Source organism: Aspergillus stella-maris (genome assembly GCF_047715825.1).
Source record: "Aspergillus stella-maris strain CBS 113639 unplaced genomic scaffold BDV14scaffold_76, whole genome shotgun sequence".
In the NCBI taxonomy this organism is placed as follows: Eukaryota; Fungi; Ascomycota; class Eurotiomycetes; order Eurotiales; family Aspergillaceae; genus Aspergillus; species Aspergillus stella-maris.
The window spans coordinates 24,466-49,899 of record NW_027396870.1 but is presented as its reverse complement, the minus strand read 5'-3'; the positions used below and the strand labels follow the sequence as shown (position 1 = coordinate 49,899).

At 51.5% G+C, this 25,434-nt stretch overlaps 11 protein-coding genes across 11 annotated transcripts; 4 read left to right on the top strand and 7 right to left on the bottom strand.

Moving 5' to 3' along the window:
- Positions 1–303: 303 nt before the first annotated feature.
- Positions 304–2,967, top strand: BDV14DRAFT_204502 (ATP-dependent metallopeptidase FtsH/Yme1/Tma family protein; the record flags this gene model as incomplete). The annotated part of the gene is made up of 2 exons (XM_073774534.1): positions 304–2,119; positions 2,174–2,967. The coding sequence occupies 2 exons, from the start codon at positions 304–306 to the stop codon at positions 2,965–2,967; spliced, it is 2,610 nt and encodes an 869-aa protein (XP_073623601.1).
- Positions 2,968–3,716: 749 nt separating this feature from the next.
- BDV14DRAFT_192825 (DUF1295 domain protein) lies at positions 3,717–4,844 on the bottom strand (the record flags this gene model as incomplete). The annotated part of the gene is made up of 2 exons (XM_073771677.1): positions 3,717–4,424; positions 4,473–4,844. The coding sequence occupies 2 exons, from the start codon at positions 4,842–4,844 to the stop codon at positions 3,717–3,719; spliced, it is 1,080 nt and encodes a 359-aa protein (XP_073623600.1).
- Positions 4,845–5,141: 297 nt separating this feature from the next.
- On the top strand, positions 5,142–7,540 carry BDV14DRAFT_139028 (DNA topoisomerase 3). The gene is made up of 7 exons (XM_073766298.1): positions 5,142–5,319; positions 5,371–5,571; positions 5,626–5,804; positions 5,855–6,024; positions 6,081–6,403; positions 6,459–6,595; positions 6,647–7,540. Exons 1-7 carry the CDS (start codon positions 5,230–5,232, stop codon positions 7,434–7,436), a joined length of 1,890 nt encoding a protein of 629 aa, XP_073623599.1. The 5' UTR covers positions 5,142–5,229; the 3' UTR covers positions 7,437–7,540.
- Positions 7,541–8,016: 476 nt separating this feature from the next.
- On the bottom strand, positions 8,017–8,895 carry BDV14DRAFT_204499 (uncharacterized protein; the record flags this gene model as incomplete). The annotated part of the gene is made up of 1 exon (XM_073774533.1): positions 8,017–8,895. The coding sequence occupies one exon, from the start codon at positions 8,893–8,895 to the stop codon at positions 8,017–8,019; it is 879 nt and encodes a 292-aa protein (XP_073623598.1).
- Positions 8,896–9,233: 338 nt separating this feature from the next.
- Positions 9,234–10,224, bottom strand: BDV14DRAFT_182117 (DUF4149 domain-containing protein). Its single transcript, XM_073770176.1, has 4 exons — positions 10,108–10,224; positions 10,024–10,057; positions 9,676–9,964; positions 9,234–9,601 (listed from the first exon to the last, which is right to left on the bottom strand). Exons 1-4 carry the CDS (start codon positions 10,137–10,139, stop codon positions 9,435–9,437), a joined length of 522 nt encoding a protein of 173 aa, XP_073623597.1. The 5' UTR covers positions 10,140–10,224; the 3' UTR covers positions 9,234–9,434.
- Positions 10,225–10,465: 241 nt separating this feature from the next.
- On the top strand, positions 10,466–13,203 carry BDV14DRAFT_138967 (ATP-dependent DNA helicase 2 subunit KU80). The gene is made up of 10 exons (XM_073766297.1): positions 10,466–10,679; positions 10,725–10,779; positions 10,830–10,896; positions 10,950–11,017; positions 11,073–11,241; positions 11,290–11,350; positions 11,396–11,926; positions 11,975–12,360; positions 12,407–12,621; positions 12,676–13,203. Exons 1-10 carry the CDS (start codon positions 10,551–10,553, stop codon positions 13,158–13,160), a joined length of 2,166 nt encoding a protein of 721 aa, XP_073623596.1. The 5' UTR covers positions 10,466–10,550; the 3' UTR covers positions 13,161–13,203.
- A 178-nt stretch (positions 13,204–13,381) lies between these two features.
- BDV14DRAFT_192821 (uncharacterized protein) lies at positions 13,382–16,369 on the bottom strand (the record flags this gene model as incomplete). The annotated part of the gene is made up of 4 exons (XM_073771676.1): positions 13,382–13,433; positions 13,496–14,610; positions 14,941–15,934; positions 16,113–16,369. 4 exons carry the CDS (start codon positions 16,367–16,369, stop codon positions 13,382–13,384), a joined length of 2,418 nt encoding a protein of 805 aa, XP_073623595.1.
- A 253-nt stretch (positions 16,370–16,622) lies between these two features.
- On the bottom strand, positions 16,623–20,206 carry dps1 (putative aspartyl-tRNA synthetase Dps1; the record flags this gene model as incomplete). Its single annotated transcript, XM_073771675.1, has 5 exons — positions 16,623–17,300; positions 17,357–18,389; positions 18,798–19,871; positions 19,936–20,066; positions 20,195–20,206. The coding sequence occupies 5 exons, from the start codon at positions 20,204–20,206 to the stop codon at positions 16,623–16,625; spliced, it is 2,928 nt and encodes a 975-aa protein (XP_073623594.1).
- Positions 20,207–20,285: 79 nt separating this feature from the next.
- Positions 20,286–21,872, top strand: BDV14DRAFT_138935 (F-box domain protein). Its single transcript, XM_073766295.1, has one exon. The coding sequence runs from the start codon at positions 20,366–20,368 to the stop codon at positions 21,521–21,523; it is 1,158 nt and encodes a 385-aa protein (XP_073623593.1). The 5' UTR covers positions 20,286–20,365; the 3' UTR covers positions 21,524–21,872.
- Positions 21,604–22,311, bottom strand: BDV14DRAFT_138939 (uncharacterized protein). Its single transcript, XM_073766296.1, has one exon. It carries the CDS (start codon positions 22,143–22,145, stop codon positions 21,684–21,686), a length of 462 nt encoding a protein of 153 aa, XP_073623592.1. The 5' UTR covers positions 22,146–22,311; the 3' UTR covers positions 21,604–21,683.
- Positions 21,873–25,416, bottom strand: BDV14DRAFT_138934 (coatomer subunit gamma). Its single transcript, XM_073766294.1, has 6 exons — positions 25,179–25,416; positions 24,800–25,110; positions 23,782–24,748; positions 23,378–23,725; positions 22,507–23,325; positions 21,873–22,455 (listed from the first exon to the last, which is right to left on the bottom strand). The coding sequence occupies exons 1-6, from the start codon at positions 25,252–25,254 to the stop codon at positions 22,223–22,225; spliced, it is 2,754 nt and encodes a 917-aa protein (XP_073623591.1). The 5' UTR covers positions 25,255–25,416; the 3' UTR covers positions 21,873–22,222.
- Between the last annotated feature and the right edge of the window lie 18 nt (positions 25,417–25,434).

The following is a 25,434-nucleotide window of genomic DNA, read 5'->3' as shown; positions in this document are numbered from 1 at the left end:
TACTATAGATCGAGGACTGATGACGGAGTTAAGGCCAACTTAAAAGTACGATTCCCTTCCTTGGGATTCTGGCTGAGTCAGCCCGGAACGGCGAAAAACCCACGCCCGATCCAACCTCCCAAAGGCGGCGACAGCTGCCATCACACCTTCAACCACTATACACCACCTGATAGACACGCCTCCACGCCCAATCCGCCTGGCGAGGGCTCCTCTTGATACCCGTGTTCAACCTCAACCTCCCGTCGCCCCGTTCCGCCCCATCCGCCCTCCACCTCGAAGCCTCCGGGCTCACCGTCCTCGGCCATGGCCAGCTTACTCCGACGGCCAGGCAATCTTACTCAATACTCGAGGAGAGCCGCAGACCGCATTTTCCGTGCCGGACCCCTGTATACGCGTATTCCGCGATCGAGATTGCCCTCGTTGGATACAGCGCAACAATTAAGGGCATTCGCTACACAGGGCCCGAAGCCCCCGAGTAACCCAAATGACAAGAAGTCGCCTCCGAAGAACAATAGCGACAAGCAGCAACCACAAGAGAAGCCCGAGGAACAGAAGCCCGAGGAATCGAAACCAGATGAACCGAAGCCAGAAGAGCGGGTGGAAGTAAGCTCGCAGGAGCTACAGGATATCAATGGCTTGATGATCTGGCTGAAACAGTGGCTTCCTAAGCACGAGCAACAAATGATCGCAGACGCCCAGGCTATCATGCAGAAAAATGGCATGACCCCGCAGGCACGCACTTTCTACGACAAGTATGTCTCGAAGGGTGAGGTGCCACCGTTGATGGAAATCATATCAATAAGGCGACACCTAGACGACATTGTGTCCGGGAATGAAGACCCGGGAGAAAATCGGGAGCAAAAGGACGGAAAGGACGGGAAGGACGGTGAAAAGGACAAGAAGGATGGCCAGGGACGATCTAACGAGTTCCCGAACTTCAAGGGTTTCGAATTCGGGTTTGACCCTGCGTCATTCCTGATCAGCTCGTTTTTTGCCTATTACCTCTACCGCAGTGTTTTCCCTGCCGAAGACAGCAGGGATATCACATGGCAGGAATTTAGGAAGAATTACTTCGACAAGGGCCTTGTCGAGAAACTGACAGTGCTCAACAACAGTCGCGTTCGTGTCGACTTGCTCCACGATTCAGGCGTTTCTCAACCTCACTACTACTTCACCATTGGATCTGTCGACAGTTTCGAACGGAAGCTGGACGACGCTCAGAGGGAGCTTGGAATCCCCAGTTCAGAGCGTATCCCTGTTTCCTACGTCCAAGAGGTGCCATGGGGCAGTGCTCTTTTCTCCTTTGCTCCTACGCTCCTGCTTTTGGGAGGATTTGCCTGGCTTTCGAGACGTGCTGGCGGCGGCAAAGGTGGTAACAGCGGCATTTTCGGCATCGGCAAGAGCCGCGCCAAACGCTTTAACCAAGAAACGGACGTCAAGATCAAGTTTTCCGATGTTGCTGGAATGGACGAAGCCAAGGTTGAGATTATGGAGTTCGTCAGCTTCCTCAAGAAGCCCGAGAAGTTCAAGAAGCTCGGTGCCAAGATCCCTCGTGGTGCCATTCTATCAGGACCTCCTGGTACGGGTAAGACGCTGCTAGCCAAGGCCACTGCTGGGGAATCTGGCGTGCCCTTTTTCAGCGTCAGTGGTTCCGAGTTCGTGGAGATGTTCGTCGGTGTTGGTCCTTCTCGTGTCCGAGATCTTTTCGCCACTGCACGCAAGAGCACTCCCTGCATCATCTTCATTGATGAAATCGATGCTATCGGTAAATCAAGATCCAAGAAGAACTTTGGCGGTGGAAACGACGAGCGTGAGAGTACGCTGAACCAGATTCTGACTGAGATGGATGGTTTCAATACCTCTGATCAAGTGGTTGTCTTGGCTGGTACCAACAGACCCGATGTTCTAGACAAGGCTCTTATGCGACCCGGACGATTCGACCGTCACATTTCGATCGACCGCCCTACGATGGATGGCCGCAAGCAGATTTTCCGTGTGCACTTGCAGAAGATTGTGACTAACGAGGATATGGAGTACTTGATGGGCCGACTTTCTGCTTTGACCCCTGGTTTCGCCGGTGCCGACATCGCCAACTGTGTTAACGAAGCTGCTTTGGTTGGTATGTAGACCCTTTTTATTCCTCTTACCTGTTTTGTGACTAACATGTGTACAGCTGCCCGCGAGGAAGCGGAAACCGTGACCATGAAACACTTCGAGCGTGCCATTGAGCGTGTCGTCGGTGGCTTGGAGAAGAAGTCCGTTGTCCTCTCACCGGAGGAGAAGCGCACAGTGGCCTACCACGAGGCTGGCCATGCCATCTGCGGCTGGTACTTCCGCTGGGCCGACCCGCTGCTCAAGGTCTCGATTATCCCTCGTGGCCAAGGAGCTCTCGGGTACGCCCAATACCTGCCAGCTAACGGCGACACCTACCTGATGACAGCGCGCCAACTCATGGACCGCATGGCAATGACCCTCGGCGGCCGTGTCAGCGAAGAACTGCACTTCGAATCTGTCACCAGCGGCGCCAGCGACGACTTCAACAAGGTCACCCGCATGGCAACAGCAATGGTCACGAAATTCGGCATGTCCGAGAAGCTCAAGTACATGCAATACGAAGACGACACCTCCCAACAGTTCCAGAAGCCTTTCTCCGAGGAGACAGCCCGCGAAATCGACCACGAGGTCCGCCGCATCGTCGACCAGGCCTACAAGCAATGCGTCGACCTCCTCACATCCAGAAAGAAGGAAATCGCCATCGTCGCCGAGGAGCTCCTCTCCAAGGAAGTCCTCAGCCGCGACGACATGATCCGCCTCCTCGGTCCGCGCGAGTGGCCCGAGTCCAACGAGTTCGCCAAGTACTTCGACAACAGGGGCGGACAGACAATTGCTCGCCCCGACCCGACAGTAGGCGAGAACGCAGAGCGAAAGGACGGAAAAGACGAGACGCCAATTCCCCCATCACCATAGACGCGGAGCAACGGGAAGCATGGACATAGCATAATTCCTGCTTCTTTGAGTTTTTTGTGTTGCGCTCATGTCCATCTATCTTTCTTGGGAACCTGTATTTATCATCTCATCTTTTTTTTTATTTCCTCCTTATTAACTCCCCTCCTGGTTTCTTTTCCTTTTATCTCGTCTCATACCTATCCACATGTCATATCCGATCCCGTCAATTGCCCCTTTACATTACCCTACCCGAAACCCCATCACATACAGAACGGTGTTGGTTCCGTCCTGCTCTTTGGTGGTCTATTTACGTGCCATGGCCACCTCATCTCTGCACCTTTGCCCCAGAGCGTCGAGTGTATTGTATCAGTGTATAGTAGGTAGTCAAATGGTTGACTTTTCTTTTTGTGATGCTGTCCCGCATGGTAACATGCTTTAAAAGTTGTAGGGGTTATAGAGCAGGTCGGCAGAGGATCACTCTGCTATCAATATTGATGATGTTGGAGAACCAATTTAGCCGCATATCAAACCACTAAAAAAACTGGTACCCGGCACGTTCAAGATCAAATGACAGTAATGAACCCAAACAATAACACCTGACAGTATATAAAAACACAAACCCGATCTACCAACATCTAACCAAACCTATAAGCCAATAGAAAGGAAAATGAAGTCCGGTATATAAAGAATTATACGTGAGGTTAGGAACCCCCTATATGAGAAACATGGTCGAAATCAGAAAGAGCATACAATCCTGACGAGTGCAACATCTACTCCTCCTTAGACTGGATGGCCTTCTTCTTGTTCTTCTTGGTGCCCTTGTACCGCGGTGCAACGGAGAAGCGAGGGATGAAGCGGCCAACGCGCGCCTGGTACTCCTTGTACTCGGGGTACTTGCCGGCGCTGATACCCTCAGTAAGACGGGTGCTACCCTGGAAAATGGCGAGGAGCCCAATGACACCCAGAGCAGTCCACTGGACGTAGTGCTCAGTGCGGTAGGCGTTCCAGAGGTAAAGGGTGAGCCAGATGGCCTGCTCAGCGGCGAAGTTGGGATGGCGCGAAAGCGACCACAGGCCACTCACAACGAAGCCACGCTCAAGGTCCTCGGGGTCATACTTGTCCTTGAGGTTGCCGGGGATGCGGGCGTTCTTGTTGTAGTCGGCCTTGGCCTTCTGGAAGTTCCATTGTTGCTGGTCGGCGAAGTATTCGATGATGATAAAGAAGAAAGCAACGCGGGAGAAGATTAAGTCGGGGAGCTCGAAGGCTTCGCCGCCAGGGAGACGGGAGAGGAGGATGAAGTTGTAGGTTGGGGTCGTGAGGAGCAGGAGCAGCAGGGGCTGGCACACGCTAATGAAAGTGACATTGAAGAGGAAGAAGACGAAGCGGTTATTGACCCGCGAGCGGACGATAGACCAGCGGTAATCTTCTGAACCAATCTGGTAACCACCTCGGCGCCAGTAGTTGAAAGTCAAGCGAATCTAGATTGTTCAGTACTCATAGACATGTTGACGGGAAGAGGAACGTACACTCCAGATAAGAGAGATAGCAGCGATGGTGTCGACGGTGTGAGCGCGGATACCCGAAAGGCGCGCCCAAACAGCGAAGTGAATATTGAAGACCGATGGAAGGATAGACCAGAAGCGGTCGACCTGGGAGTAATTGCGGTTGACCTCGCCAGCGATGATGAAGAAGATAGAGGTGAAGAGAGTAAAAGTGATCGCAGTCGCAAGTGGGTTAGTCGAAAGATATATGTCCTTGAGCGCATCAACGTCCTTAGCTGCGACAGCAGGCTGGAGGCGTTCTGGAAGCGCAACGACTTGCGCTAGAACTGGGCGCACAGTGTTGTCAAAGGAGACGACGTCGGCAAGCGACTTGACGTCAGGGAGAGGGAGGCCCATAGTTGCGGGTGCAGGAATAGATGTAGGGGGAGGAGGAGGAGGCACTTGGCTGCGAACAAAGTCTTGCAGTTGTTCCCACATGAGCAAAAGATAAGATAAGAGTACTCGAACAGTCAAGAATGGGAGAAGGAAGACTCGATCGTGAAGTCGCAAGAGCACAAACAAACAAAGAAACAAAGAAACCGCTGCTGGAGCTCCAATGGGGCCACTAGACCGCTTTGGGCATAAAGCTGTTTTAAGGCTACAGTCCCGTGACTCGCGTCGTTTTCGCGTTTCTTGAGTAGTACAACCACTTACAAAGTACATCCTCCATGAACAAGCAATGATAGCTTTGTGGCCATGAGATTGGTTACTAACCAACAATATACACGACATAGTTGCTGCCATGTCAGGCACAAAGGTCCTATGCGTGGCAGAAAAGCCTGCAATTGCCAAGGCCGTCGCCCTACATCTCTCTGGAGGGCAGATGCAAACTGTACGTGACATTAAAGTCTTTGCTGGTTGGATGCGGGCTAATTAAAAGTAGAGGGCCATTGCCGGAAATCAATATGTCAAGAATTACGTGTTTGATTTCAATTTCGGCGGTCAACTGGGTAACAGTTCCGTTACCATGACCAGCGTCCTGGGACATCTGACGAGCTTGGAGTTTCCACGCGAGTACAATGGCTGGACATCCTGCCAACCAGCAGCGCTTTTCGAGGCACCTGTTAAGATTGAGATTGATAATGTAAGTGCACTGACGCCTTGACCATCGGAGGTGGTGATTGACTTCGAACCATAGGACAAAAAGGCAATTGCAGACAACATCATGAATCAGGCGCGGTACAGCAAGTACCTGGTCATCTGGACTGACTGTGATCGAGAGGGAGAGCACATTGGCACCGAAGTACGGGACCAGGCCAAAAAGGGCAACGCTCGAATCATCGTCAAGCGTGCCAAATTCAACAACACAGAAAGGGCGTACGTAAACCGTGGTTCAATCGTCGTAAAGTTTGCTAATCAGGGAAAAGCCACGTTTTAAATGCTGCAAAGGAACTGATAGAGCTTGATGAGCGTCAAGCTAACGCAGTGGCAGCGAGGATAGAGCTTGATCTCCGGATCGGAGCTGCTTTTACACGCCTACTCACTCTCCAGCTACAGTCTCTCCATGCAAGTCTTTCAGATAACGTCATCAGTTACGGTATGCTGCATCGCATGACTTTGATGTTGGTCTTCATCTGACACATTGGTTTATAGGTTCCTGTCAGTTTCCGACTTTGGGGTTTGTGGTTGACAGATATCTTCGAGTTAAGCGGTTCAAACCAGAGACTTTCTGGGGAATTAAGGTCATGCATATTAGGGACGACATCAAAGTAGACTTTCTCTGGAGCAGGGTACATCTTTTCGACAGAGCTGCTGTGACAATGATGTTGGAGCGCTGCCTGACAACGAAAAAGGCGAAGATCACCAAGGTGAATCAGAAGCCGACCAGCAAATGGAGGCCTCTGCCGTTGACAACAGTAGACCTGCAAATGATGGGAACGCGTTATCTTCGCATGGACAGTTCAGCAGTCATGAAGGTAGTAGACACTCGTGTGCAAAACCGTTCTTGGTATGTTTGCTAACAGACTTTAGGTGGCAGAAAATTTATATACAAAGGGCTTCATAAGCTATCCTCGTACAGAGACCGATCAGTTTGATAAAGGGATCGACCTCAAGAAACTTGTCGAGAAACAACTACCAGATGGGAGGTGGGGGCAGTACGCTCGAGGGTAAGCAATATCTACTCTCTATGCAGTCAACAACTGACGGTTCCGACCTAGTCTCCTGGACGGTAGTTTTAGGACTCCTCGAGCTGGTCGACACAATGACCAAGCGCATCCACCCATCCATCCTGTTTGCTGGGTTGACCCCAATAGCTTAACCGCAGATGAGAAGAAAGTATACGAGTTCGTCACCCGGCGATTCCTCGCCTGCTGCTCAGAAGATGCTAAAGGGCAATCAACGAATGTCGAACTACAATATGGAGAAGAAATGTTTCACGCTAAGGGATTGATTGTTCTGGAGAGGAACTACCTTAATGTTTACGTATACGACAAATGGGAAAGCACGCAACAGCTACCCAATTACCAGGTCGGCGAGCAATTTGAACCAACAGAAGCAAATATCTTCGAGGGCAAAACCACGCCGCCGAACTATTTGACGGAGCCCGAGCTCATCGGACTCATGGACGCCAACGGTATAGGTACTGATGCTACTATGGCCGAACATATTGAAAAGATAAAAAGGAGATCTTATATTGGCGTCCATAGCCAAGGGAGCGGCCGCAACGCAACCAAGTTACTCATTCCCACTCGCCTGGGTATTGCCCTGATATTGGGCTACGACGATATCTTCGCCGGCCTGGCGGAGAGCCCGTCTTTGAGCAAGCCCTTTCTGCGGAAACAGATGGAGTTGGAAATGCGCGACGTCTGCGCTGGCATCATGTTGCGGTCGCATGTCGTTCAGCAGAACCTGGACATGTACCGGGAGCTATTCATGCACACCCAGGGGCGGATGGGTATGTTGAAAAATGCGTTTCGGAGATATATCGTTGAAGAGGCGACTGTTTGATCCGACCACTTACTTTCAAATGCCTAATGCATTACTGCGAGGACTAAAACAGCTACTGACTCATGAACCTACGCACCTCTACGGTCATTGACATGGAGAATGGGTTTGGAACAACTTTAAAAGATATATTGAAATGGCTCAGATAATGCCTACCTAGGGCAGTCACATCATTCTAACAGAGAATCAGTCCGCCATCAAAGCTCGCCTCATGAATCTCCTCCGTGAAACTATTTGTGACCCGGCCGAACAGCCATCGCGATGTTTCCTGCCCGTCTTTTTTGTTGGGGCGGCGCTCCTTCAGCGGCTACTCAAGCTGGATCTTTCGCCATTTGCTGGCACGGTGTTCCAGATGCAGGTTGCACTTCATATTCTCGATATGAGCCTGCAGGGCCTGGCATCCTGGCTATCGAGCGCTGAGCTGCAAGCCGCCGCGGAAGACGAGCTGGAACTGACAGGCTTTCGCTATCTCTGTCAAAGGTTGAGTGACTGGCGTTGGATAAGCATTGTATCAAACAAGCTCCTGGAATTATACAACGTCTGGTTTTGATCAAATACATGGAAAACGCGCACAGGGAAATCATTAACTCAGGGCCCTTCTTGGACCAAAGGTCCCACTCAATTCCACCGTCCTCTGCCAACCCTCGCAGCCTTCAACCTTGGATTCCAGCCTTTTCAATCTCTTTGACATCTCTTCGTTATTCTCCAGCATCGCGGCATAATTCTTCTGCATCTCCTTTGTAGTGGCTTTCATCTGGTCAAGCTGGCGCTGAAGGCATGCATTGAGATCAGGTGCAAGTGCTTGTACTTGTACTTGTGCCTTTGGAGCAGCTGGGGTAGAATCCTGGAACTCTTTTTGAATCCAAGAGAAGAATGCCTTCTTGGCCATCTGCGAACTCTGTCTGATTGAGATGAGGATTTTCATGACAGGACTGAAAGTTCTCTTGATTGGAGCAAGGGCCTTCTGAACTGGACCACTATTGATCACCGGACTGACGACCTTCTCAATAAATCGAGCATAGCCCTTCTTAACCGGCTGAATCCTCTCCTTGACCTTCCCCATCACCTTCGACCCAAACTTAACCCAAACCACCCGCAGAACAGTCATCAGCGCAAGAAGCGCCAAAACCGTCCAAAAACACGTATCCAAATACCAAGGCGCCTTCGGCGGCTCTCTGCTCAACGAAGCCGAGAGTCTAGCCGTGGGCTCGAGGACTATCGTCTCAAGCGACATATTCTTGACGTCAACCTGCGACAGAGCGGTCTTGGAGCTCGAGATTGCGCTCTTGCCCCATGACAACCCGCCAGATGATGCTTTTGAGAGTGATGATGAGAACGCGGCCATTGTGCGTTGGTCGATGTTTGTTGGGGACCGGCCGGTCCAGAAGAAGTAGCCGAACGAGACGGGGGCGACGACGGTGGCGACGCCAGCGAGGAGCTCGATTGGGCGGGCTGTGTTCATTGTGTTTGTTCTTTTGTGTTGTGTGTTGTAGGTAGAGAGTTTATTTGTATGTGTGTGAACGCTGAGAGTCAATAAGCAATTTGGTAATCGTCTGCTGTTCAAGTCAGTTGCGTGGCTTTCCAGTAGATGGATGATAGTCGAGATTGTTTATGGAGAGAGAAAGAAGGACGAGCACGCAGGGAGAAGATGACTGTCAATATATATGCCTCTCGACAAAGGCGCTGTCTCTTTCAAGGGGTTGTGTCCTTGTTGCTTTTGTTCATACTTTACTATCGGGTCTTTCCATGGATACTAAATATGAAGTATACCTCTGGTCGGCTTTATCATAGATATAAGACTTACAGAAAATGAAAGCGCAATTGATTTGTAAACAATCATACATGACTATATCCAACAAAGAAAACCACGGTCATATGTACAATCTCTTTGACACCCATCATTCAAAGCCCAATCGCCCCCAAAAACACAGACAAAGGCACTATCCCTATTCACAACCCTTTCATTCCTGCTCTTACCACTGCGCTCCTGCAAGAGATGCTCTACGCAAGCTGCTTGCTCAACACAACCCCATAGAAAACAGTCGCGCCAAGCGTAACAAGGTTAACAAGACTCGACAGCCCATGGATTCTTCCAAACTTCTTGTTCAGGGCAATCATCTCCTTCGAGTGAGGCGGCGGGTCATAGCTCTTCTTGCCGTCGCGGGTTTCTGCAATTCACAATTAGCATATACTCTCATTCTCATCCCTCGTCGAATTATTCAGTATACGGCCAATAACATACCCTGATGCTTCCTCTCCCGCATCGTATCAACAGTCATCTTGCCCAAAACTCCAAAGTTGATCAAGCCCGTTACAAACGCCGTCGCGAGCGGAAGCAGAACCTTGAATTTGTTCTCTGGCTCCAGGAGGCCGGAGACACCGAGGGTTGAGCCCGAGCGAGAGGCGGTTAGGGCGACGACGACGGGGAGCGTGGTCTGTAGGGCGAAGTACGTAGGGAAGATCTTTGCTTGGAGGGCAGAGAACTGTGGGCGGGGGAGGGCGCGGAAGGCGATTATGCCGGAGATGAAGCTCTATATCTACTATTAGGGGGTGCGCTGAGGGTATGTATCTGTTGAGGAGAGGTATGTACCTGGTATATCTGGACGCCGAGGAGGGTGCCGTAGCTGGTGCGATTGTTAGCTGGGAGCTTTGGACACTGCTCTGGAGGACTAACCTTAGGATGTGAAAGGGGCGAGGGTCGAGCATCTTGACCGCGAGCTACGATGGCTCTACCAAGATCCAGAGAAGAGGTTGTAGACAGAAAAACAAGGGATAAGGCCACCGAAGGAACTGGAGCGTATCATGCAATTTATGGAAGCCATGCGGGACCATCCGAGGTTCTGCGGGCCGAACACAAATCCACACGTCAAGCCATGCAGAGAAGCTATTATTTCCACGCCCAGAGACACACAATTCTATATCCCCACTACTTGAGAATAACAGCACGCACCACCATGATGTCATGTGCCCTCGCGTCCGACTGTTCCCAATTGGGAATATCGCGCGTCTGCCTGGTCCTTCTGTTGTCCATCGCCTGCTGCCTTTTGGCGGTCCTTTATCAGCCAATTCGCTGCTCATTGCTTGTGATTCTCCCGGGCTGTACCTCTCAGACTCAAAATGGCGGACAAAGAAGCAACCGTCTACATTGTGGACGTGGGAAAGTCCATGGGCGAGCGCCGCCATGGCCGCGAAATTACCGATCTAGAATGGGCTATGCAGTATATTTGGGATGGCATTACAACAACTGTTGGTATTTCATAGAGTTGTACTGGACATTACTAATGAGAATAGGTCGGCACCGGACGCAAAATGGCCCAATTGAGTGTAATTGGTCTCAAGACTGATGGTAAAGCTTGCTTACTGCTGTATTGGCTCGCTAAACTAAGTGATTGCTAGGTACCGATAACGAATTGGGAGATGAATCGCATTTCTCCAATCTCTCTATTTTATCAGATATTCAGCAGTATGTGACCATTGCAGGATATGTCCACTCTTTCAAGCTGACTGACAGCTCAGGTTCCTCATGTCTGATATACAGCAGCTTGCCGAGAAGATCAAACCGAGCAACACAGACAAAGGCGATGGTAAGCCAATTTGCTTTTGGTAGCTTGTTTTAGGTGAAGGTACTGATGGAACAAGCTATATCTGCGCTCATCCTGGCCATCCAAATGATCATCACTCATTGCAAGAAGTTGAAATGGAAACGGAAGATTGTCCTCGTCACCAATGGCATGGGGCAGATGAACAGCGAAAACCTGGAAGACATAGTCTCAAAGGTCAAAGAGGATCATATAGAGCTGGTGATACTGTAAGTACCACTGCTCAGCGTTGCAAACATAAACCTGACGTACCGCAGAGGGCCCGATTTCGATGACCCAGAGTACGGCACGAAGGAGGAGGATAAAGACCCGCGCAAGGTTTGTAATCACTCTCAGGATATGCTCTAGTCCTAACATTTACAGGCCGAAAATGAGGCTTTATTACGAACTATATCCCAAGAATGCGACGGAGTCTTCGGAACCCTTGAGCAAGCAGTGGAAGAGATGGCAATTCCCCGTGTCAAAGTTGTTCGTCCAGTTGCATCTTTCAAAGGTTTCTTGCAGCTCGGTAACCCCGAGGAATATGACACTGCGGTGCGCATACCCGTGGAACGATACCCGCGAACAATGGTTGCGAAGCCCCCAACAGCCAGCCAGTTTGTTCTGCGCTCAGATCTAGCCGGCCAAGAAGGCAGTGATCCTCAGTCGTCACACACGGTACCCGAGACCCAGCCTGAAGAGGGGAGCAATCTTACGTCGGTGCGGAACCTGCGAACTTACCAAGTCGACGATGAGAGTGCTCCCGCAAAGAAGATCGAGATCGAGCGGGACGACCTGGCCAAGGGATACGAGTATGGGCGTACGGCGGTGCATATCAGCGAAACTGATGAAAACATCACTATACTAGAGACTACTGCAGCTCTGGAGCTCGTTGGCTTTATCCAAGCAGAAAAGGTTTGTAGTCCCTACCATGACTCGCCTTTCGCAAGCTGACCCTGCTAGTACGACCGATACATGCACCTATCAAATACTAACATACTTATTGCCCAACGGCCCAATGACAAGGCCGCACTCGCCCTATCATCCTTCATCCATGCCCTATTCGAGCTGGAGAGCTATGCAGTTGCTCGTCTAGTCACAAAAGAGAACAAACCCCCACTGATGGTCCTACTCGCCCCCTCGATTGAGCCAGACTATGAGTGCCTTCTCGAGGTCCAGTTACCGTTCGCTGAGGACGTCCGAACATACCGCTTCCCACCTCTTGACAAAGTCATCACTGTCTCCGGAAAGGTAGTTACACAGCACCGCAATCTTCCAAACGAAGACCTCCAAGATGCCATGGACAAATACGTAGACAGCATGGAACTCATGGATACGGACGAAGACGGGTGAGTTGCCTTCCCTAACAAAAATTCATATCACTAACACCAACAGGGACCTGGTCGAAGCACCCTTCCCCATCGAAGACTCCTTCTCGCCAGTCCTGCACCGCGTCAACGCCGCCATCCGATCCCGCGCTATCAACCCTAACGACCCAATCCCACCCCCAGCAAAGATCCTCACCCAATTTTCCCAACAACCCGAACACATCCTTCAAATAGCAGCACCCTACCTGAAGAAGCTCGTCGATGCCGCAGGCGTCAAGAAAGGTACATCCTCCCATATCTATTTCCTACTCTAATCCAATACTAACCCGATCTTAGTCCCCCCCAAAGCAAAAGGCCGCAAACGCGCCCACACCCCCGAAAAACCCCTCTCAGGACTCGACGTCGATGCCCTCCTCTCCCAAGAAAAACGCGCCAAAATCTCACCGAACAATGCAATCCCTGAATTCAAACAGACTCTCACTTCAGCCGAGAACATCGATACCGCGCGCGACGCTGTGTTCCAGATGCGCTCTATCATCGAAGACCAGATAAGGCATAGTCTCGGCGATGCGAACTATGATCGTGTCACGGAGGGATTGGGCGTTGTAAGAGAGGAGTTGATAGGATTCGAGGAACCGAGTTTGTATAATGAGTTTGTGAAGGCTTTGAAGGGGGATATTCTCTCTGAGAAGTTGGGTGGTGATAGGAGGGAGCTTTGGTGGTTGGTTAGACGGTCTAAGTTGGGGTTGATTACGGAGCGGGAGTCGGATGTTTCGAGTGTTGGTGAGGAGGAGGCGAGGGAGTTTTTGTCTGCGAAGTGATTGTGATTGATTTTTCTTCTGTGAGAGTGTACGAGTACTAGATACCAAATTATTTTGCTATGTTTTGTTGAGAACGGGACATGGTTCATTGATCTAGAAAGACAGAATGGATGTAACTCGCTAAACAACATGATAGGTATACTGAATATTGAAATCGAGACATAAGACCGTTTGCAAAGACGTAATGCAATGTGTGTATGGATATCGCCAGATCAGGGCAATCATGAGATCTTCCCAATCCTCTTCTTCCCAACTTGAATCTTGCCATCGAGCCTATCAAGCAATACGAGTCAGCAAACCGCCCATGCAACCAAAACATCTCAGAGTCAACATACCTGGTAACATCCTCATCAACCATTTTAAGCATCTCATTCTGCACCTCAAGCTCCTCGTTAATCTGAGTCCCCAATTCCTTCTGCCGCCTCACAATCTTCATCAGCTCCTCCACGCTAAGATCCTGCTCCTGCATCATATCCCGCTGCAACTGCACAACACCTTGGTTGTCTAGTTCGCGCGTCCGCTCCGTCTCCTTGCCTAAAACCCGGCCGGATTTAGCTGGTTTGCGTCCACCACTGCCGCTTCCATTTCCATTCATAAGTGCCTCTTTATCCTTGATAGAGGCAACGGCATTGTCCACTCTGCTCTTAGCAGCCATGGCATTTAGCAGATCCTCAAGACCATCTTTTTCCTTCCGAGCATTGATAAGTAGGTCCTTCCTTCGTCGGACCTCGCCGTCCCCGAGTTGATTCGAGCTCGAGCCTGAACCCGAGCCCCGTCCATTCATATGACTCTCCGAGATCCTCTTCAACCCGTCCTCCAACGCAGATATCAACGACCCCGCACGCACAAGCGCGCTCTTCGCCCTTACCGAACTCTCATGCTGCTTCTGCGGCGTGGTCTCCTGATCCCGCCTCGTAAGATGAAGTCTCGCATCATGTAACTGCGCCTTCATATCGCGATAACAATCAAGCCAAAGCGTCGGATCGGTAATCGGTTCGCCGCCCGCTCCACCGAGCGCGCTTGGACCCGTCGCAGCAGCATGAAGGCGCGCGGAAGAAGCCGTGATATCCCCATTACAAGAGTTATTTCCTAAACTAGGAAGATTCAGAAATGCGCGCCAGGCAGGTGAGTTCCGCCATTGCGGGTCAGTTGCCTCGTTAATCGCGCGGAGATAATCTTCTAGTCCCTGTCGTCTTGATTCGCGGAGGGAGGCGTTCGAGACAGTATTCGAGAACCAGGATTTGGGTGGGAGGGAGGCGGAGGGTGGTGCGGTTGTTTGGGATGTTAGTGTTGTGTGGAAGGTTGTGAAGTCTGAGTAGCGCTTTGAGAGGGCGAAGGAGCGGAGCGGGAGGCGGAGGGTGATGTTGTAGATTGTGTATGGGGGTGAGGTTGTTGAGGTTGTTGTTGTTGGGACCGAGATCTCGAGGGCCGGTGCCATGGTTGTTTTATTCTGCGTATGGAGCTTTGGGGAGCTCCATGGGTTGAATGATAGAATGAGTTGTTGGATCGGAGGTGAGTTGGAGTTGAAGAGCCTAGGCTAGATGACGATAAGGTTGGTTGCAGTCTAACCGTATCGGGTTGCTGCAAACAATGACGCAGTATACGCACACGACATTATCACAACCTACAGTCCAAGGACAAAAGATACATGATATAGGGTCATTGGACTCTAATGAGTTACTCTGTGAAATTTGGATCTCTAAAAGAATATCCGCTCCCCCTCTGCCCAGATCTCCCGCTCCTCCAGCAAATCCCGTTGGCCATAGTGCTCTCCGATTACGGTGATGATCATATCCAGCATGGCGCGAGTCTGCGTCGAAACATCGACATCTGTAGCTTCAGCATCAACCTGGTCTTCTATCTGCCCTTCTTCCTGAAGTATTGACTCATCTTGAGCCGCCGAAACCCGCGCTTTGAGCCGCGCCTTGGCTGCCTCCAGCTCCTCCGCATCAGTTCCCTTCTCCGCACCGGGTTGATCGGGGCTCGGATCGGCGGTGGTATCCATAGCTTCAGCCGCTCCCTCTTCTGAGGGACTACCATCAGCTATGCCGTCTTCATCTTCATCCTGGTCCTCGTCTTCGTCTTGGTGCTCTTCTTGATGGGTCTCTTTCTCCTCTTCCTTAATCTTCTTCAGGATCCTCACAGCCCGCTTCCCCAACTCCCGAATATCCCCAAATTCCCTCGCCCCCAACTGTCCAGCCTCGCGGCACTTCCCTAACAGCCCCCAAGCCCAAGCACCAATGCGCCGAACCAGCACCGCGTCTCCATTCCGTACATTCTCCGATATAAGCCGCGCCACGATAATCAGAACCCCCAGAACAGTATCCATATCCATGCACGCAAGCTGCACAGTCTGTGGGTCAACGGCGAGTAATAAGCGTCGCCATTCCTTCTGCGCATTTTTCGACAACCGCGGGAAGCTTATGGGGTGTGAGTCGTCGAGCGCGGAGATGGCTTCGGATGGCGGTGTACATTTCAGGATTGAGCGGAGGAGAAGAAAACGGTGGTGAAGGAGGTTGTAGTAGCTAAGTTGCGCTTCTGAGAATGTTAAGCCTGTATCAGATTTTGTTGTTGATAGGCCGATATATACGCCGTCGGAGTAGATGCCCTCTGCGACGCGCTTTATAACGGTGGCTGTCTCAACTTGCACATTTTCTTCATCTTGAGGTTTAATCTCGGCGTCTTCGTCGTTGTTCGCGACATCAGGAATTTCCTTCAGCGATTCCGACGCAGCGGATGCATTGAATAGTGTCGGCAACGAGTTCGCTTCAGATCTAGAAGCAGGCAGAAAACAAGTCAGCAAACCACCCCATTCAACAAAGTAAAAAGGAAGGGACAAACGAACCGTGCCTCATCCGCAAGCTAGAAGTCTCCAGAATGCAAACTTAGCAAGCACGTCTTGACAGAACCTCCGTGTAGGAGACGGGGCGGGCAAAAAACGAGAGAGCTTACCGGACCATCCTCAAATACTCAAGGCCATCCTCCGCAGGCCCATAAAACAACTCCTCACCATCGACGTCATCAAGTCCCGGGAATGCGCTCTTCTGCCCGAAGACAGGGTGGTTGCGCGGCTTTTCATGGGGCGTTACGGCGTTCGACGTTTCGTCGTCGTCTTGCTCGTAGAAGGGGCCTGTGTAGGAAGGGCGGGCGCGCTTTTGTTGTGGGAATGGTCCAGAGACTGATTTCGTATGATTTCGTTTTTGTGGCATGTTGTAGTTGCTCGGATGTAATGTCGTGGTTGAGTTGTAGGGGAGCTGAAGAGCTTGGGTTTGCGGCGCCAGCGCGGGAGACGTTGAGCCTCATTCGCGCTAGCGTCGGCCAGAGTCTAGATTTCTATGGGTTGACACTTGACAGCCTACATGAGAAAAAGACAAGTACAGGTCCAGTAAATTATAATTTTGATGTACAGTGAATCGTTGAATTTTCATTACTCTTTTATCCTGATCTAACTGCCAGTTTCGTCTAAGGGCGCAGACGCTGAGGGTCACGAGGGAACAGAGTCGCCAACCGGACGTTGGGCAAGCCAAGAAAGAACATGACGATACGGTTAAGACCCAGGCCACCACCAGCGTGGGGAGGACATCCCTGGCGGAAAGCATTGAGGTAGTCCTCGAAGCCCTCCTGGTTGGGGTCGACGCCCTTGGCGATCATGGAAGCCTCAAGCTCCTTGTAATCGTGGATACGCTGGGCTCCGGACATGATCTCCTCACCGCGCATGAAGAAGTCGTAAGAGTTGGAGAACTTGGGGTCCTGAGGACAGGCCTTGGTGTAGAAGGGACGGACAGCCATGGGGAACTTGTCCAGGACGTAGAAGTCAGTGTCGTACTTCTCGCGGATGATCTGGCCTAGCTGCTTCTCCATGGCGGTGGAAAAGTCGTTCTCGAAGCGCTCCTGCTCGGAAACGTCGACGCCGGCCTCCTTGAGGAGAGCGACACCGTCCATGTAGTTCAGACGCAGGGCCTTGCCGTCCTTGGGAAGCTTGAAGTCGCCCGCCTTGGGGTAAGACTTTTGGATGATGGCGATCTGGTCGGCGTAGCGCTCCTTGAGCTGAGAGAGGATGAAAACGAGGAGGTCCTCGGCGAACTCGAGAACTTCGTGGTAGTGGGAGCGGAAAGTCTTTTCGAAATCGAGACCAGTGAACTGAAAGGAAAACATAGTTAGTATTGTAGATAAGTAGAAGCCTCGCTTTAAAATACCTCGGTCAAGTGACGGTGGGTGTTGCTGTCCTCAGCACGGAAAACAGGAGCAATTTCGAAAACGTTCTCCATATCACCAGCAATACACATCTGCTTGTAGAGCTGAGGACTTTGAGCCAGGTAGGCGTTTCTCTTGAAGTACTTGACCTCAAAGACACCGCTACCACCTTCCGTGGCAGCACCGACAAGCTTTGGCGTGGAGATCCAGCGAGAGCCGCTCTTGGTCATGTACTCTGCGAACAATTGCGCAACACCGCTAGAGATCCAGGTGATAGCCTGGCTGGTAGCGGTTTGGAGATCGAGGACACGGTTGTCAAGACGAGTCTTCAGGGTGACGATAGGCGCACCCTCAGCATCAACCTGGAAACCCTCCTCGGTAGCCTCGGGGAGTGGTCGCTCGGCATCCTTGACCTGCATGGGGAGTTGTTGAGACGCTTCGGCGATCATGTAAACCTTGCGAATGTGAATTTCGTGGTTGCTAAGAGTCGCGGACGCAATCGGGACACCGGGCTTCTTGACGATACCAGTAACCTGAACGATAGAGTTGACGTTGAGACCACCAGTGTACTTGATCATCTGTCGCGAGATGGGCTCCGCCGCAGCAATGACAGCCTGCACCTTTAGACCCTGCTGTCGGAGCATGAGGAAGGCCAACTTGGCACTTTGAACACGGGCATTGTCGACACGAGCCACCACTGTGATTTCCTGCTCGTACTGTTCGTCGTTGATCTGGGAGAGTTGCGTGCTGGGGAGGACATCTTCGGATTCGGGGATCGCGCCGTACAGGTGCTTCGCGGTGTCGTTGGCTTCAGCGGCGGCAGCCTGGGCCTGTTCCTGGGCAGCTCGTTGCGCAGCCTTCTCAGCCTTAGCCTTGTCCTTTGCAAGCTTCTTAAGAGCGCTCTTGCTCAGCTTTCCTTCGCCGCCTTCAGCGCCTTCAGCGCCCTCCGCAGCGGGAGTCTCCTCGGGCTTAGGGCGAGTGGGCAATTCAGAGTCGGCCATGGTGGTGATTGAGAGTGTGGAACAGGTTAGAACCCTGGGGAAGAGCGGATATTTATGAGCTTTGAGTCACTTCCGCGGCGCCTGAGCTTCTCGTTGACTCAACGGCGAACAACGGCATTACAGCTCTGCAACCCCGCCGGGCGGAACTTGCCCTATGCCCTATGAGGGACATTCACGTGGAGCTTAATTGCCTGAGGCAGAAACAATTCATGGAAGTAGATGTGATCCAACCATCGTACGCAGCTCAGTTGTTCAATTACAGGAAACCATTAATATATTTACATTTCCATGAGTCAGTTTTCTATAAAGATAGTTCGGCCACAAATATGCCCGCTAATACATCGTGTCTTGTACATATCACCTACCTACCGTCCCTGGCATACATGCAGTGCCACAGGGAATTCACAGGCATCTCAGGGTTGGCCTCGTTGCTCTATCTTACCGCGTTTCCCATTTTGAGTGCTGAAGCCCCCATTGAACGGCTTTGTGGACATCATCGACAATGGTTGTTGGTGTCCATGCGGGCTCGCCGCCGCGGTAGACTCCAGTTCGTACGAGAAGGGAGTGCCACTTGCTATCATGCGCGCTTCGATATGAGTTCGCTCCGCAAATATCTGACTCGGGGTTGTCTCCGACCATATAGACGTTCCGCAGCGGCTTAACCGTCTCGAAGCCAAACGCTCTCGAGCGGTTACGCAGAAGCTGGTTCTCCGCAAATTCATACGTTCCCTGCGATGGCTTGCCAATCACTGTCTTGTAAAGCTCAACGCCCTTACTGGGGCCTCCAGTAATAGCTGCCCATGTGCCCTCCAGCGCTTCGCGGAAACCACCCTGGCCTAGACGAGGGAGGCTGTATGCCGCAGCCCACCAAAGATCTGGATTCGAGAAGTAGAGAGGCGGTTGACCATCTTGCTGGTAGCCGTGATTGGGGAGATCCGAGCGGCCATTTTTATCCGACAATGTACCAAGCACTCCTTGTGATGAGAGTAAAAGGTCGACGATGATATGGGCGTCCAGCGCCCAGTCCCTGGGGTCGTTGAAAACAAAGATCGCATCAATTTTGAGACCCTTTGTTGGGTCTCCGGATTTTCCTTTGTGAGGCAAAGGTCTCGTAAAGGTCTTGTAGTAATCGCTGAATCCCTTGGAAAAGGGCCAGATCGCTGGGTTGGCCATCATGATATCGCCCGGTGTGATTACGTCTTTGAATCCGTATTTCTCTGCTACAGCACGGCAACCACCGCCATCTCCGCCAATGACCAGCACGCGTTTGTTCTCCAGAGCGGTTTGTGTTTCGGTTCCCTTGACCATCTCTGCGAATGGTGAGTGGCTTTGGATGATAACGTCCGCACCCAGTGGAATCTTGAGCTTTTCGCTGATCTCAGCAACGCGTTCTGTCTCATGTTTTCCACCACCATTCGTAAGAAGTATAAATGGGATCCCTTCTTTCTTCAGGAGAGATAGCGCTTCGGCTGCTCCGGGTATGGGGGTCGAGGATCGGAGAAGGACACCATCTATGCTAGAGGCAGATTAGCATAGTAAATGGTATTTAGAATTCTTGTTTATGGTACTGCACGACTTACTCAAAAGCAAACGCGAAATCGGGAACTCGGGGCGCAGAGCTGAAGCTCCGTAGGCTTCGGCAGGCCGGACCGGCGGGGAGAAAGGAGCGGGTTGAGGCGCGTTGGAAGTGTCCCAAGGACCGCCAGAAGCCCTGGGAACACATTATGAGATTGGGAATAAGAGAATGAAGGAAACGAAAACGTATAAGAAAAATTGGTGAGGGAAGCGGTCGTTCTAGGTGAGATGCGACAGGAGGATGGTGGTTGTAAATAGAAGGACACGGGCAGTCATCGGAGCTTCCCCGGCCCTTTTGGCAGGCCGAATGATATCATCCCCACCTCAATAATCTTTTTCCCTCTCTGCAAGCAACCCTGTCCAACACCCCGCGACCCTGGCCACAACGAGACTAATGACGGATTATAATGGAAGCTCGCTCGCTGTCATCCCCCAATGACCTCCGCACCGCCGATTAATCTTCCCACCGAGATCGTCGTTCAGATTTTGGACGAGGTCGCCGCCGATGAGTCCGCCCGCCAAAGAGACCTCCACGCCTGCTGCCTCGTCTCGCGACAATGGTATACTTGCGCAATAACTCTCCTCTGGGAGAGACCTCAGATAAATAACGGCACGAGTTTCTCAAGATTCACAAACACTATCAGCCCGCCGATCGGGGTCCGCAGGAGCAAGTGGAATCTCGGAGCTCTCGTCCACAGGCTTGATCTGAGCTTTCTTGTCCATCACAGTTCTCCTAGCCTAACTGCAAGGCTCCTTGGTCGCTTGAAAGAGAACTTGGAAGTTCTCAGTGCTCCTAGAGCTTCTTTTGGGTCGAACAGTCTCCCGGCGATTGCGAAGTGCTCGAAACTTCGTTACTTGGATCTCTCCCTCGTGATCACTCCTATACCATTTAGAGACCTGAAGAAGAGCTTAAGCAATCTCTCTCACCTACAAACCCTGAAGCTTCCTCATGCAAATTCCATCACCGACACCGAATCCATTGGGATACCATGGCCGTCACAGCTTCGCCGCATGCAATTTAGCGGACACTTCTCTGCAGACGCCATACGAGCATTGCGCTGGCCACCGTCCCTTACAAGCCTCACTATCAAGAACTGCGCCGACCTCTCGCTTTCAAACCTGAGTAGTCTCATGTGCAGCCCCGATCTGAATCGCACCCTTAAGCGTCTCACCATCTCCGGCCTCAACCGCCGTCTAAGCCCAGAGGGGATTACCTCTTTACTCGCCCTAACGCCAGCGCTTTCATACTTGAGTATACCAGGAGACATGGTCGACGGCACATTCTTCGACCTGGTCTCCCACATCGGTATTCAAACCCTAGAAGTGCTCGAATTTGGACGCCCTAATCTTGACCCCACGGTATACTTCACAACAGAGGGTCTACTCAAAGCCCTCGAATTCGGCCTCCCGAATGTACGCGCCGTCGGTTTCGCTGAAGTCTTTATTTCCGACGATGGCGAACTAGACGACGACGCAGTCGATGACTTTCTGGTTAACCGCGTGGAAACGAAGAAGTCGCTTCCGGCTCAATTTGATGGTCCTGATGGTAACATAGCTACGTTGGATGTGGAACCCGGTGTTTATTATCTTTGATTATTGATAGATATCGTGGGGGGTCTAGATGGTGTATAACTTTCTTCTCTTCTTCTCAGCGTTTATATTGAACTTATGACTTTACGAAGTATGCATATGATTGTGGCGAGAGCGGTCGGGAACAGGGCTTATGGAGAAATGTATAGGGGCTAGAGTGTCGCTACAGAACAGCTACCCAGAGTAATGGAATGATTTCGAAGCTAAAAGGACTATCATAGTTCCTGAACTTGGGACATGGACGAATACGTGCTGATGATTCATGTTCGATGTTCGAAAAGCGGACATAAATTGCGCAGGACAGCAAACAGTCAAGAGAAGTAGGAATTAATGAGGAAATGGATAAGTAGATAGTAGGTAGGTAAAAAAGAAAAAATACTCTTTTATTTGCCAAAATGCAATCATCAGGATAAGAGACAAGAACAGAGAGTAGAGAAACAGACGGGAAAGTGGATAAGGAACATGAATTTAGACGCCTACACAAATCATTCATCGCATCGCATCTAGTTAACTCAACGACACCTGCATTATAAACGGGGTTGTGGGAAATGTAGTCGAAAATAAAGAGCAATAAACGAGCGCAAGAACAAGTCTGAATTCGTAATACAAGACTCGCCGTCGCCATCGCCTGAGTGAATATACCTGACCTATTGGAACCTAGCCGCAGCGAATACAAAGAACTCGAGCTCTGGCCCAACTCAATTAAGCCAAAGCAGCAATGACAGCAGCGGCAACACCTTCCTCTTCGGCGCGCACTGTGATTTTGGTCGTGACGCCGGCCTTGCTGGAGTATGCCATCTTTATGAGGGCCGCGACGCGGCCGCCTAATACTGTCTTTCCGAAGAGCTTGAGGGTGTGTGTGCTGTTGCTGAGGGCGACGTCGGTGCCTTCGAGGGGTTGGAGGGAGAGTGCGGAGATTAGTTGTTCGGTTGCGTCTGTGCTTTTGTTAGTGGCGTTCTAGAGAGGAGGTTTGGAAAAATACGTACCTACGATACCCTTCAGGTTGCTGAGCTGGAGAGTCTCGCTAACTTCCTCGCCATTGGCACCTGTCTGCTCCCAAACATGGTCGAAGCTGCCGGCAAATGTTGGGATGACATAGTCGCTGCCTGTAAGCTCGAGATCGTTGACTTGGTATTCATCCTCGTAGCCGGAATCTTCGGGCTCGCCCGTCGTGGGGTCGATTTCTTTGCTGGTGAACTTGAGGTGGTTTGTAAATGAGACCACGGGGACGCTCTGCTCGCCCTCGAGTTTCTTGAACGTGACATATACGACGCCGGGTTCGTCGGTCTTCAGCTTGGGTGCGGGAACAATGAATTCATCCTCCAGGATGTCCTCCTCAGATGGTGACGCCACGACGGTAACGTCCTCGAGGACAGTATCCGGAAGAGTATTCTTGATGTCATACTGCAATACAATATGCTCCTTGAAGATGTGCTTGACGGCCGTAACCACGTACTCTGTCTCGCTTTCGCTGAGCTCGACAGGAACGGAGGACTTGAGCAATTGCCCGTAATCTTTGAGCTCGGGGATTTGCATAAGCTGCTCGGCGTACTTCTGGGTGACGGCAGCAGACGCAGCCTCGGCCACGCCGTTCGCCTTGGCGCCCTTGGGGGGGCCGGTTGAAGGAGCCTTGAGCATCGGCGTAGCGCTCGTAAGCTTCTCCTTGCGCTCATCAGCCAGGGCTTGTTCCTGGGAAACAACGGGGATGGTGGACACATCGAATGCAGCAGCGAAAGTTTCCTTGTCGTTGGATGTCACATACATGACAAGCTGATGCTCGAAAGTCGAAAGAGAGTACATCGAATCTGATCCAATTAGTGGATTAAGCTAAAACAAATGGGAAATAATTCAACTTACCATTCTTGACAAATCGACTAGCCATCTCATCCTCTTCGGACATCAAGCGAAGGTTGAGAGCGGCACGGTCACGGACTTCATCGTCTGTATCATCGAGGCATCTCGTGAGGAGAACAAAGACACTGGATTTGACTTCAGAGTCCTTCTGGCCGACGCCGAACTTGGCCAAGGCCGTCACAGCAGCAGCACGAACGATGGCATTCTCGAGGACGACACGGTTGTAGATGTATCGGATGTACTTGGTCGGCTGAGAAGTCTTCGGTCCCTCGACACCGATAAGGTGCAGTACTCGGACGGACAGCTTGGTAAATTCGCAGTCTTCGATGAACTCACAGAGATGGGCAAGGGCTGTCATCATTTAGTATCTAAGATAAAATGTGATAATAAGAGAGGGGAAAGCATACCGTCTTCCTTGCTGTCTGGAACAAATTTGATGAGGTCAAACATGCTCTCAACAACGCTCCGTTTGAATTCATAGCCACCCTCATCTCGCAGAATACCACTGAGGAAGGAAAGCATGCCGGCCTGCTTGCTGGGGAACTTCAGGCACAGGGTACGGATCGCTTCAACAATGGTAATCTTGAATTCGTCGGTGATGTCGGCCATGAAGCCGGAGATTTGCTTCATCAAGCGGTCAACGCTGGCCTCGTTTCCGGTCTTCAGGAGAGTGGTGATAGCGAACGTGGCAATAGAGCGGTTGCTGTTTGAGATCAATGACTCGATATCGGGGTTGCACACGTTGACGACATGGGGCTTGAATGACGCGAATCGGTGAAGGATGCGGATGGCGGCAAACTTGGTAATGGCACGGGGTGAAGAGAGAAACAGTTGGAGGACATGGACAGCTTGTGAGGCTTCGGCATCACTAACGTCCCGGATGTCACAGATCGCCTTGGCAGCTTCGAAGTTCACCATCTCGTGCTTGTGTCGGAGCCATCCGTCAAGCATCTGCATCATTGGTTTCCTCAATCCGGGGTCCTCCTCGGCCAGCTTGGCGGCCAGGCGCACGAGAAGAACAAGTGCAGCGGGGCTCTTGACTACGCCAGCTGCGCCATATTGTTGAACCATCTTCACAAGGGCCATCCGGTCATGCGAGCGCATCTGGTATAGGAGACCGATGGCATGGTACTGGGTCATGAAATTCGACTGAGAAATGGCATGAGCCTGAGAGCTGCCACCAAAGCCGAGGAAACCTGTGGATTGTTTCGAGGAGGAAGCTGCTTCCTGTGTCTCGCTTTGCCATCTTCGGACCACGTCGCGGGCAACCGGGAGGAGGTGATATGAGGAGACGAGGGCAGCGGAGGATACCGAAGGGGTCTTGTCGACAATGGCTGTTTTGATCAATCGCTCAATACCTTGCACCGTAGTACCCTATTTCATGGGTTAGAAATTGTGGAGGTTTGGTGACTTTCGGGGACTCACGTCGATGATGCGGCACAGAGCCCGGATAGCGTTCGCTCGGTAGAGGACATCGCTGCCGACTGCAGTATCCTTCATGATAATACTTGTGGACATAATAACATCTTCGGCCGTATTTGCGAGTTCCTTCAAGATCAAATATACCATCTGTCGTAGGGAGGGATCCTTGTTCTGGAAGAGCTTCGAAATGCCGAAGAAAAGGGTGGTCGCTTCGTTTGTCGGGAATTGCTCGCCAGTGAAGACGAGAACCGCGATCTTGGTCAGTAGCGTGCGGCATTGTCGAGGAGAGATCGGGGATGTATTGAATAGCCGTGCTATAGGAGAGAGTAGCAAGGTCAGCAACAATGCCTCCGGCTCAATCACAGCTCCAGCGGAGTCCTACCATCTTGGAAAACAGAGGTCCGATCCAGCTTGATCATAGTCTGGTCGGCATCCTCATCCTTCTTCATATAACTCATGGTGCCGAAGCGCAGCAGTCGCAGCAGGGAGAGGACACTCTACCCTGCTCTCTGTGTCGAATGTAGGTTGCTTGCGGGGAGACGTCAGGGTCAACGAGGGGGAAACCCAATTAATGCGGATTCAGGAGTCGGAGGAATTGGAGTTCGGTTGACACGAAAGGGAGGGATGGCGAATATCAC